The sequence below is a fragment of the Piliocolobus tephrosceles genome, chromosome 21, assembly GCF_002776525.5.
Source record: "Piliocolobus tephrosceles isolate RC106 chromosome 21, ASM277652v3, whole genome shotgun sequence".
NCBI classification, from domain to species: domain Eukaryota; kingdom Metazoa; phylum Chordata; class Mammalia; order Primates; family Cercopithecidae; genus Piliocolobus; species Piliocolobus tephrosceles.
The window spans coordinates 17,187,498-17,199,609 of NC_045454.1; the positions used below are offsets into that span (position 1 = coordinate 17,187,498).

A 12,112-nucleotide genomic window follows, 5' to 3' on the forward strand; every position below is an offset into this window, starting at 1 on the left:
AGGATCGCCTGAGCCCAGTGATCGAGGCAGCAGTGTGCTGTGATTGCACCACTGCACTCCAGCCTGGGCAATAGAGTTAGACCCTGTCTCAAAAAGCAATTATTTTTTAGTGAATTTGGCCCCCTCAGTTGGCCAAGATCTTTGGCACAGGGGCCCTGCTGCCAGAGAAGCCTCAGAGTCAGTTTTGGCTTTACTGTGTGTTGTCCAGCTGAGTCATCCTGGGTAAAGGTCTTCTGAGGATCAGTTTCCCACCTGCACGATGGGGATAGTGTATCAGCAGAACACAGCAGGGTAAGGCACTCAGGAAGCCATCAGTGGGTGTTAGCCAATAACACTGCTCTCATTATTCTTCTTAGAGCCCCGGACCCAGGAGGCCCAAGGAGCTGGAGGTGACCCTCAGGTGAGTGCTGGCTGGTGCCACATGCCCCTCCCCGACCCTCCCTCGCCTGCCTAGAGCTTCATGTCCTGGTCTTTCCCTGGCAGGCAGCAAGAACCCCGCGGAAGGGCGTGAGCCCTGCAGACAGCTGTGCGGTACCTCGGGCTGGGCTCCTGTTAGGAGGAAGTGCCTGCGCCCAGGCAGCGGTAAGAGGACAGCTGGGGTGGGGCCCTTCCCCCCTTCCAGTACCCACCCTGCTCTCGCCCTGTAAGCATGGCCTCCACCTCTCATCCCCTCCTGGCCTCAAGCCTCCACTCCTGTCCTCCCGCAGGCTCAGAGGCAGCTGCTCCATGCAGAACTGAAGCTGGTTCTGCAGCAGAAAGGGGAGAGGACACAGGAGCCTGGGGTGCAGGTGCCTCCCAGCAACGCCATGGAGGCCAGGAGCCGGAGCGCAGAGGTGAGTGCCCACGTGTCCTGCAAGGCGCACTTGAGGACAATGGGGAGGCACAGATTAGGGCAGCAAGGAGGCACTTTCTGGCCTCTCTGTGCCTCATTCTCTCCATCTGTGAAATGGAAATAGTAACAGGGTCCATTTTATGGGTCACTGTGAGGGGAAGAAAATTAACATATGTAATGTCCTTACTGCAGTGTCTGGCGCAAACTAAGACTCAAAGCAGTGAATTCATTGGTGCATAAAGGAGCTAAGTTAATAAGGAGCTAAAGAAAATCCAGCAGAAACCCTTCATCAGACGAGGCAGTAAATGCAGTTGCAGTGACTCAGGCCTGGAATTCCAGCACTTTGGGAGGCCGAGACAGGAGGATCGCTAGAGCCTAGGAGGTTTGAGACAAGCCTGGGCAACATAGGGAGACCCTGTCTCTACCGGGAAAAAAAATTAGCCAGGTTTAGTGGCGCATTCCTGTAGTCCCAGCTACTCAGGAGGCTGAGGTAGGAGAATCACCTGAACTCAGGTGGCTGAGGTTGCAGTGAGATATGATTGAACCACTGCCCGCTAGCCTGGGTGAAAGAGCAAGATCCTGTCACATTAAGTCTCCTGTGTGGAAAGAATAAATAAGAAAAACAAAGTAAAAAAAGAAAAAGAAAAAAAGACCCCGTCTAAACACACACACACACACACAACAAAAAACGAAAACAAAAACAAAAAAACACAAGGGCATATAATGTAGGGATTAAGGACATGGGCTTGGACCCATGGCTCAAATCCCAACCCTACCACTTCAGCTGTGTGGCCCTGGGCAGATGAACTCACCTCTTTGAGCCTCTGTTTCCCTATCAGTGAAATGGAGGTAATGGGGCCGGGCGCAGTGGCTCACACCTGTAATCTCAGCACTTTGGGAGGCCAAGGCGGGTGGATCATTTGAGGTTAGGAGTTTGGGACCAGCCTGGCCAATATGGTGAAACCCCATCTCTGCTAAAAATACAAAAATTAGCCGGGCATGATGGTGCACGCCTGTAGCCCCAGCTACTCGGGAGGCTGAGGCAGAAGAATCGCTTGAACCCAGGAAGTGGAGGTAGCAGTGAGCCGAGATCATACCATTGCACTCCAGCTTGGGGGTCGCAGCAAGACTCCGTCTCAAAAAAAAAAAAGAAAAAAAAGAAAGGGAGGTAATGATCTCCACCTCTGAGAACTCACGCTTGAGCCATTTGCACAGAGTCTGGTGCCGAGGAAGCCTCTTTGAATGGCAGCTGCTGTCACTGTTACTGAGATGGTGGACTGGCATCGACCGTGTCTTACTGTCTACCAGGCACAGAGCGGATCTACTCTTTTTTTTTTTTTTTTTTTTGAGACGGAGTCTCGCTCTGTCGCCCGGGCTGGAGTGCAGTGGCCTGATCTCAGCTCGCTGCAAGCTCTGCCTCCCGGGTTCACGCCATTCTCCTGCCTCAGCCTCCCGAGTAGCTGGGACTACAGGCGCCCGCCAACACGCCCGGCTAATTTTTTGTATTTTAGTAGAGACAGGGTTTCACCGTGTTAGCCAGGATGGTCTCGATCTCCTGACCTCGTGATCCGCCCGTCTCGGCCTCCCAAAGTGCTGGGATTACAGGCTTGAGCCACCGCGCCCGGCCCTGGATCTACTCTTACAGGGGCCAAGCTGATACTAGGGGTGAGAGGCAGTAGGTAGAGCGCCAGGAGTGCTCTGCCTATGGGATGGCCTATGGGTTCTGGGGTCACAGACCTAAGGTTGCGTCCCAGCCACTTAACTTGCTACAGGGCATTAGGCAAGTCACTTTATCTCTCTGGGCCTTAGTGTCCTCCTCTGTGACTGCCCAAGGCTATGGGGAGGGGATGAAATGAGATCCTGCAGGCTGGGTTCAGTGGCTCACACCTGTAATCCCAGCACTCTGGGAGGCTGAGGCCAGAGGATCCCCTGAGCCCAGGAATTGGAGACCATCCTGGGCAAAACAGCAAGACTCCAACCGACTTTTTTTTTTTTTTTTTTGAGACGTAGTCTTTCTCTTGTCACCCAGGCTAGAGTACAGTGGTGCAATCTTGACTCACTGCAACCTCTGCCTCCCAGGTTCAAGCGATTCTCCTGCCTCAGCCGCCTGAGTAGCTGGGATTACAGGCACCTGCCACCACACCGGGCTAATTTTAGGGCTTTTAGTAGAGATGGGGTTTTGCCATGTTGGCCAGGCTGGTCTCAAACTCCTGACCTCAGGTGATCCGCCCACCTTGGGCTCCCAAAGTGCTGGGATTATAGGCATGAGCCACTGCGCCCAGCCTGACTCCGACTCTTAAAAATAAAAAGAGGCTGGGTGCGGTGGCTCATGCCTGTCATCCCAGCATTCCGGGAGGCTGAGGTGGGTGGATCATGAAGTCAAGAGATTGAGACCATCCTGGCCAACATGGTGAAACTCCACCTCTACTAAAAATACAAAAATTAGCTGGGCGTGGTGGCACGTGCCTGTAGTCCCAGCTACTCGGGAGGCTGAGGCAGAAGAATCGCTTGAACCTGGGAGGCGGAAGTTGCAGTGAGCCGAGATTGTGCCACAGCACTCCCAGCCTGGGTGACAGAGCGAGACTCCGCCTCAAAAAAAAAAAAAAAAAGAACAAGCTGAAACTGACCAGGGGATGGGGGCGTGACCGGCGACCAGGAGGCGGGGTTAAGGGCTTGGGGCGGGGCTTTGCTGACTGTTCACAGCAAACTCCAGAGGTTCACTGTCTGGGTGCGAGTTCCACATCCCCCGTTTACTAACTGCACATAAAATGCTGAGTCCAGGGCCTGCTGAGCCAAAGGGTGGTACTTGGTGGTCATGCTGTTTCCTGCAGCCCCAGCCACAACTCTTCTTAACCACACTGCCCTGCTCAGCCCCCTAGTCCCTCGGGGCCACTTCTGTGGGGCATCTGGCCTAGACCTGCCCTCCCTCCAAGTCCTGGGCTCAATTCCACTCCGTGCTGGCCCCGATGCGCTGGTAGTGACAGCGTCCTCTCAGATCCCTGCTGCAACCTCCTTCCAGTATGCCTATGTTACCCTATTTTGCAGCAGAGAAGTAGGTCCAGAGAGGGCAAGATTCTTCCTAAGACACACAGCAGATTGGATTCCTAGACAGGATCCAGGTTTGTCAGTGCCTCTTCTGGGAAGCCCTATTGTGAATCCCACAGTGGCTTCTGGGCCAGGTCCAATCTGCATCATTTACAGTAAATACCGGGAATGCCATGTCTGCCAGTCCCATTCATTACCCACGCAGACCCTCTTCACTGGATTCCCTCTCCTGTGGGCGTTTCGCAGGTCTTCGGGTCATTGAATTTACAATAGAGCACATTCTCACACACATTCAAGCCTGCAGGGAGGCAAATCCCACTCCCTGTCCCCCGAATCCCAGACGGCTTGAAGGTCCAGCCAGCCCCTTCCTCAGAATCCCATCCTCAACTATTCTCTTGTTCTGCTATAATTAAAGCCCCTCCTCCATAGTTCAATCCGGCTTAGAGAATATGGGTCCCGGGACCAGATGCAGTGGCTCATGCCTATAATCCCAGCACTTTGGGAGGCTGAGACAGGAGGATCTCTTGAGGCCAGGAGTTTGAGGCCAGCCTGGGCAATACAGTGAGACCCCTGTCTCTTAAAAAATAAAAATTAAAAATTAGCTGGGCATGGTGGTGCATGCCTGTGTTCCCAACTACCTGGGAGACTGGAGCGGAAGGACTGCTTGAGTTTAGGAGGTCCAGGCTGCAGTGAGCCATGATCACACCGCACTCAAGCCTGGGGACAGAGTGAGAGACCCTGTCTCCCCCCACAAAAAAATAATATGGGTCTCCAATCCCAGCTCCAAATAACCCCCCATAAATTCCGGCCACACTCCTATCTTTGGCACGCTTCTATACCCCATTTGGCTCTTCCTCCCAGGCCTGTGCTCTCCTACCCCTCCTACCCGCACCAACCCCCAGCCCCGCCCTCCCGACCTGACCACGCCCCCACGATCCTGGGCCAATCTCTCAATCACAACTCAAATTCTCTCCAGACCACTCTGACGCAGTCCATCCCCTTACAACCCCGTCTCCTCCCCTAAACCCTTTCGACTGCAGCTCTAGAGCCTCAGAGAGGCCAGCCGGCCCGCGGAGCTGTTTAACGGTTCCGCGGGTCCTAGAAAGCCAGTCGCCCGCGGGCTTGCTTAAAGGGGAGAGGCCGGAGTGGGTGTGTCCCGACGTCGCAGCGCCGAGGGGCGTGTGCCCTGAAGACCCGCTGAACAGCCGCTCCTGGCCGGGCGCGGTGGCTCACGCCTGTAATCCCAGCACTTTGGGAGGCCCAGGCGGGAGGATCGCTTGGGCCGAGGAGGAGTTCGAGACCAGCCTGGGCAATGTGGCGAGACCCGCCCCGTCTCTAAATATATATAAATATATACATATATATGTATATAATATATGTATATGAGCCACTGTTGAGCGCAATGGTGGGCTCTGGGCGAGGTCTGGCCCTAGAGCCCCAGCGCTACACCTTGCCGCCCTCTGCAGGAGCTGAGGCGGGCGGAGTTGGTGGAAATTATCGTGGAGACAGAGGCGCAGACCGGGGTCAGCGGCATCAACGTAGCTGGCGGCGGCAAAGAGGGAATCTTCGTTCGGGAGCTGCGCGAGGACTCACCGGCCGCCAGGAGCCTCAGCCTGCAGGAAGGTGGGCTGGCCCGGGATATGGGGCGGGGTCGAACTGCGGGGGCGGGGTTAGGAATCTGCCTTGGGTCCAAAGAGAAGCTGAAACTGACCAGGGGATGGGGGCGTGACCGGCGACCAGGAGGCGGGGTTAAGGGCTTGCGGCGGGGCTTTGCTGACTGTTCACAGCAAACTCCAGAGGTTCACTGTCTGGGTGCGAGTTCCACATCCCCCGTTTACTAACTTGTGATCTTTCTGTGCCTCAGTTTTCTCATCTCTGAAATGGGACTTATTCTAGTATGGGGTTATTATGTATTGTAGATTAAACGAGTCAGCATGTGAAAACACTTAGCACATAGCTAAGTGGCACATAGTGCTTAACTAGGTGAGTGCTAGTAAATGTTTTTGTTGTTGGGGCAGGAGAAAAGGGGAGAGTGAGTCACTTGGAGGGCTTCGAAAGAGAAGCTTTGTAAGTGAAGGATGTTTTAGGAAACAGATGAAGCTGACGTGATTTATTCATGCAACAACTATTTATTAGTGCCTTCTATTTCAGACTTTATTTATTTATTTATTTATTTATTTAATTTATTTATTTTGAGACGGAGTTTGTCTCTTGTTGCCCAGGCTGGAGTGCAATGGTGCGATCTCTGCTCACTGCCACCTCCACCTCCCAGGTTCAAGCGATTTTCCTGCCTCAGCCTCCTGAGTAGCTGGGATTACAGGCGCGGGCCACCATGCCCGGCTAATTTTTGTATTTTTAGTAGAGACGGGGTTTCACCATGTTGGCCAGACTGGTCTCAAACTCCTGACCTCAAATAATCCATCCGCCTCGGTCTCCCAAAGTGCTGGGATTACAGGAATGAGCCACCATGCCTTGCCCTATTTCAGACATAATCTTAGGTGCTTGGGCTACAGCAGTGAACAAAACAGTGAACAACAGTCCTTGCACTTATGGAGCTTACATTCCAGTAAGGAGAGACATGTTTAAGCAAATTAAGTAAAATATCTAGTAAATTAGAAAGCAATAAGTGCTACAGTTGCCAGGAGGACAAAATGTGCTACAGCTGCATTTTTAAATGGGGTGGGCTTGGCCAGGTGTGGTGGCTCATGCCTATAATCCCAACACTTTGGGAGGCCAAGGTGGGCAGATCATCTGAGGTCAGGAGTTCAAAGCCAGACTCTGTCTCTACTAAAAATACAAAAATTAGCTGGATGTGGTGGCAGGCGCCTATAATCCTAGTTACTCAGGAGACTGAGGCAGGAGAATTGCTTGAGGTTGCAATAAGCCAAGTTTGTGCCACTTCACTCCAGCCTGGGTGAAAAAGCAAAACTCCGCCTAAAAAAAAAAAATGGGGTGGGCTGGAAAGGGTGAAAAGGCTAAATGAGATAAGGGAACAAGCTATGAGGCCATCTGGAAGAGGGAACAGCTAGCAAAAATGCTCCAAGGTGGGACCATGCCTAGCTTGCAGGAGAAACAGTGAGGAAGCCAGTGTCTGTGCAATTGAGTTAGTGAAGAGGGGAGTAAGAGAGGAGCCCAGAGAGGTAAGGGGAGGGCATTTTTTAGAGGGCTTTATAGGACTTTGGCTTTTATTCTGTGAGGGTTGTGAGCAGAGGAGAAACATGAATTGACTGTGCCGAACTGCTTCATTAACAGTAGAGTATGGTCAAGGTGGCTCACACCTGTAATCTCAGCACTTTGGGAAGCCAAGGTGGGAGGATCGCTTGAGCCCAGGAGATTGAAGCTGCAATGAGCCATGATCACACCACTGCGCTCCAGCTGGGGCAACAGAGCAAGATTCTGTTTCAAAAACAAAGCCAATAACATCAAACAGTAGGGCAGGGTTAGGAGCAGGGAGACCAACAAGGTGGCTACTGTGATTATCCAGGTAAGAGATGAGGATGCTCAGGACCAAAAGGTTTTGGAGGTATGTATATATATATTCTGGATTCTGGATATATTTTGAAGGAGGAGCTTTGAGGGCTGGATATTAGGTATGATGGAAAGAAAGTTGTCAAGGTTGGATCTAGGGATTTTTGACTGAGGATGGAGTTGCTGGTCTCTCAAAAGGAGCACACTGAGACTAGCACTCATTTGGAGAAGACCAGGAGTGCAGTTTGGATCTGTTAAAGGAGAGGTGTGGTGTTGGACACCCAGGTGGAGATATGATGGAGATGTTGGATGTGAGTCTAGCGTGGAGGAGAGAGTGCTGGGCTGCAGAGATATGCTCGGGTATTGTTAGCAGATTTATGATCTTTAAACTCCTCAATCTGGATGAGCTTCCCAAGAATTCCCAAGGGGTGACTTAAGCATGTAGACAGAGAGGAGGTCCAAGTCCTGAGGTCTGGGGTAGTGTGTCTGAGGCCAGAGAGGCTGGGTGTGGTGGCACGGGGCTGCAGTCGCAAGTACTCAGGAGGCTGAGGCAGGAGGATTGCTTGAGGCTGAAAGTTCAAGGCTGCAGTGATTCGTCATTGCACCAGTGTGCTACAGCCTGGGCGAAAGAGCGAGAGCTTGTCTTTAAAAAAAAAAGAGGCTGGGCATGGTGGCTCACGCCTGTAATCCCAGCACTTTGGAAGGCCAAGGCGGGCAGATCCCCTGAGGCAGGCACTTTTTAGAGGGCTTTATAGGACTTTGGCTTTTATTCTGTGAGGGCTGTGAGCAGAGGAGAAACATGAATTGACTGTGCTGAACTGCTGCATTAACAGCTGAACTGGTGCATTAACAGAGTATGGTCAAGCATGGGGTAGCTCACACCTGTAATCTCAGCACTTTGGGAAGCCAAGGTGGGAGGATCGCTTGAGCCCAGGAGGGAGTTTGAGACCAGCCTCACCAACATGGAGAAACCCCGTCTCTACTAAAAATACAAAATTAGCCGGGCGTGGTGGTGCGTGCCTGTGGTCCCAGGAGAGTCGCTTGAAGCTGGGAGGCAAAGGTTGTGGTGAGCCGGGATCGTGCCATTGCACTCCAGCCTGGGCAACAAGAGTAAAACTCCATCTCAAAAAAGAAAGAAGGGGCCGGGCGCGGTGGCTCAAGCCTGTAATCCCAGCACTTTGGGAGGCCGAGATGGGCGGATCACGAGGTCAGGAGATCGAGACCATCCTGGCTAACACGGTGAAACCCCGTCTCTATTAAAAAATACAAAAAACTAGCTGGGCGAGGTGGCGGGCGCCTGTAGTCCCAGCTACTCCGGAGGCTGAGGCAGGAGAATGGCATTAACCCGGGAGGCGGAGCTTGCAGTGAGCTGAGATCCGGCCCCTGCACTCCAGCCTGGGCAACAGAGCAAGACTCTGTCTCAAAAAAAAAAAAAAAAAAAAAAAAAGAAGGAAGGAAGGAAGGAAGAAGGAAAGAAAGCTGGGTATAGTGGCTCACGCCTGTAATATCAGCATTTTTGGAGGCTGGGGTGGGAGGATCAGTTGAACCTAGGAATTTGAGACTGGACTGGGTAACATCAGCCTGGACAACATAGTGAGACTGTTTATAAAAGAAAAGAAAAGAAAGAAAGAAATCAGGGAGAGAGAAAGCAAACATCTATAGAGACTGACAACCCCCAGAGAGGCTCCAGAGGGTGTGGCACCTTGGAAGCCAAGGGAAGCAAGTGTATGAGAGAGAGAGTGAAGTTAGATCAGATGCTGAGTGGTTTAAGCAGATGAGGCCTGGGACTTGACCCTTAAACTTACTACACAGAGGTCACTGCCTGGGACCTTGAGAGGAGCAGTTCAGATGTGTGTGTGGGAAAGTAGGGTCAGAGGTGTGATTGAAGAACTGGTAACAATGCTACTGGAGAACTCAATACCTTTTGCCTATTAAGGTGAACAGATCAATAGGGCAGGAGCTCCGGGTGAGTGAGGCCATGACAACCTTTTTTTTTTTTTTTTTGACATGGAGCTCTGTCGCCCAGGCTGGAGTGCAGTGGCGCCATCTCGGTTCACTGCAAGCTCGGCCTCCCTGCAAGTTCCGCCTTCCGGGTTCACGCTATTCTCCTGCCTCAGCCTCCCGGGTAGCTGGGACTACCAGCTCCCGCTACCACGCCCAGCTAATTTTTTTTTTTTTTGTATTTTTAGTAGAGACAGGGTTTCACCGTGTTAGCCAGGATGGTCTCAATCTCCTGACCTCGTGATCCGCCCGCCTCGGCCTCCCAAAGCGTTGGGATTACAGGCGTGAGCCACCGCGCCCAGTCGACAACCTTTCTTATGGGAGAAATAATAATGTTTGTATGCTGATGGGAATAATGTAGACGAGAAGGACAACTGATGATGTGGGAAGAGGAGAGAATTGCTGGAGGATGTCCCTGAGAAGGCGGTGGAGGGATTGCCCTGAGCTAGGAGTGGGGTTAGTTCATCCCCAGAAACAGGAGAGTGGAGTAAGTCGCCGCAGGGGAAAGGGGGTGAACAGACAATGTGGGAGCTTCTGGAATTCCCTTCTGATTCTGTTCTCTCGGTAAAAGAAACAAAGTCAGTATCTGAAACGTAAGGATGGGTAGGGGAGCGACAAGGTGCGGGCGTGACCTGAGAGGGCGCGGCTTTGTTCATTGCAGGGGGCGGGGATAAGGTCATAGGGCAGGGACCAGCGTAACTGCGACTCAATCCTGCGCTGGGGACTGGAGAGACTAAAATTTGGGGCAGGGCCTCACCGCGGGGCCTCCGCGCAAGTGGGCAGAACTAGGCCCGGGTGGAGCCGGGAGATGCCCACGTGCTGCGCACCTCCACCTCGCCCGCAGGGGACCAGCTGCTGAGTGCCCGAGTGTTCTTCGAGAACTTCAAGTACGAAGACGCACTACGCCTGCTGCAATGCGCCGAGCCTTACAAAGTCTCCTTCTGCCTGAAGCGCACTGTGCCCACCGGGGACCTGGCGCTGCGGCCCGGGACCGTGTCTGGCTACGAGGTCAAGGGCCCGCGGGCCAAGGTGGCCAAGCTGGTACGCGTGCTTAGCCCGGCCCCGGCCCTGGACTGCCCCAGCGATCCGGTCTCTGCGCCGTGAGCCCCATTCCCCGCCACCATGGGCCAGCCTTGCCCTCTGTCTTGTCACTAACCCAAGCTAATCCCACCCTCTGCCCCTTCCTCTCTGCCCCAAACTCTTCCCCGGGGAGGGGGACAGACCCACCCCAGCCCAGGGCCCTCACCCACCTCGGAGAGGCGTCCCCACCATCGGATCCAAGGTCCTGACCAGGCTACTTGGAACCAGGGAAGCCAGATTCCAGCCTAAGTGCGGCCCAATTACTGCTGAGTGGCCCTGGACAAATTTATTTCCCTCCCTGGGCCTCAGCTTCCCCATCTCTAGAATGAGGATGTTGGGGAAAATCCCAGATCAGGACCTAGAAGTCTTGGGTCCCAGTCCCTATACTCCTGTTGACTCATTTGGAGATTCTGGATGGCTGCCTGCCTTCCTGGGCACTCATGGTGAAAAGGCAGGCAAGAAGTGGGGATGATGTTTGGGGGACAAGATACTTGACCCAGGGCATCCCCAGCCTGGTCCAATACCAGGTGGGGCTTTTCCTGTCCACTCCCAGCCTCCCACTGTCCCACCGCCTCCCGCCTCTCTCCTCTTTCCCCAGAACATCCAGAGTCTGTCCCCTGTGAAGAAGAAGAAGATGGTGCCTGGGGCTCTGGGGGTCCCCGCTGACCTGGCCCCTGTTGACGTCGAGTTCTCCTTTCCCAAGTTCTCCCGCCTGCGCCGGGGCCTCAAAGCTGAGGCTGCCAAGGGTCCTGTCCCGGCTGCCCCTGCCCGCCGGCGCCTCCAGCTGCCTCGGCTGCGTGTACGAGAAGTGGCCGAAGAGGCTCAGGCAGCCCGGCTGGCCGCCGCTGCTCCTCCCCCCAGGAAGGCCAAGGTGGAGGCCGAGGTGGCCGCAGGGGCTCGTTTCACAGCCCCTCAGGTGGAGCTGGTTGGGCCCCGGCTGCCAGGGGCCGAGGTGGGTGTCCCCCAGGTCTCAGCCCCCAAGGCTGCCCCCTCCGCAGAGGCAGCTGGTGGCTTTGCCCTCCACCTACCAACCCTTGGGCTCGGAGCCCCGGCTCCGCCTGCTGTGGAGGCCCCAGCCGTGGGGATCCAGGTCCCCCAGGTGGAGCTGCCTGCCTTACCCTCACTGCCCGCTCTGCCTCCACTTCCCTGCCTAGAGACCCGGGAAGGGGCTGTGTCGGTAGTGGTGCCCACCCTGGATGTGGCAGCACCAACTGTGGGGGTGGACCTGGCCTTGCCGGGTGCGGAGGTGGAGGCCCGCGGAGAGGCACCTGAGGTGGCCCTGAAGATGCCCCGCCTTAGTTTCCCCCGATTTGGGGCTCGAGCAAAGGAAGTTGCTGAGGCCAAGGTAGCCAAGGGCATCCCTGAGGCCAGGGTGAAAGGTCCCAGACTTCGAATGCCCACCTTCGGGCTTTCCCTCTTGGAGCCCCGGCCTGCTGCTCCTGAAGTTGTAGAGAGCAAGCTGAAGCTGCCCACCATCAAGATGCCCTCCCTTGGCATCGGAGTGTCAGGGCCTGAGGTCAAGGTGCCCAAGGGACCTGAAGTGAAGCTCCCCAAGGCTCCTGAGGTGAAGCTTCCAAAAGTGCCCGAGGCAGCTCTTCCAGAGGTTCGACTCCCAGAGGTGGAGCTCCCCAAGGTGTCGGAGATGAAACTCCCAAAGGTGCCAGAGATGGCTGTGCCGGAGGTGCG

At 54.4% G+C, this 12,112-nt stretch overlaps 1 protein-coding gene across 1 annotated transcript in view; it reads left to right on the forward strand.

Moving 5' to 3' along the window:
* The first annotated feature begins 348 nt into the window (after positions 1 to 348).
* PRX (periaxin) overlaps positions 349 to 12,112 on the forward strand; it is a 14,569-nt gene continuing 2,805 nt past the window's right edge. The window contains exons 1-6 of the mRNA XM_026447711.1: positions 349 to 400; positions 484 to 582; positions 708 to 833; positions 5,344 to 5,500; positions 10,191 to 10,387; positions 11,025 to 12,107. Of these exons, the coding sequence (XP_026303496.1) occupies positions 807 to 833; positions 5,344 to 5,500; positions 10,191 to 10,387; positions 11,025 to 12,107 (1,464 nt within the window). The 5' untranslated portion in view covers positions 349 to 400; positions 484 to 582; positions 708 to 806. The remainder of the gene's footprint in view (positions 401 to 483; positions 583 to 707; positions 834 to 5,343; positions 5,501 to 10,190; positions 10,388 to 11,024; positions 12,108 to 12,112) is intronic.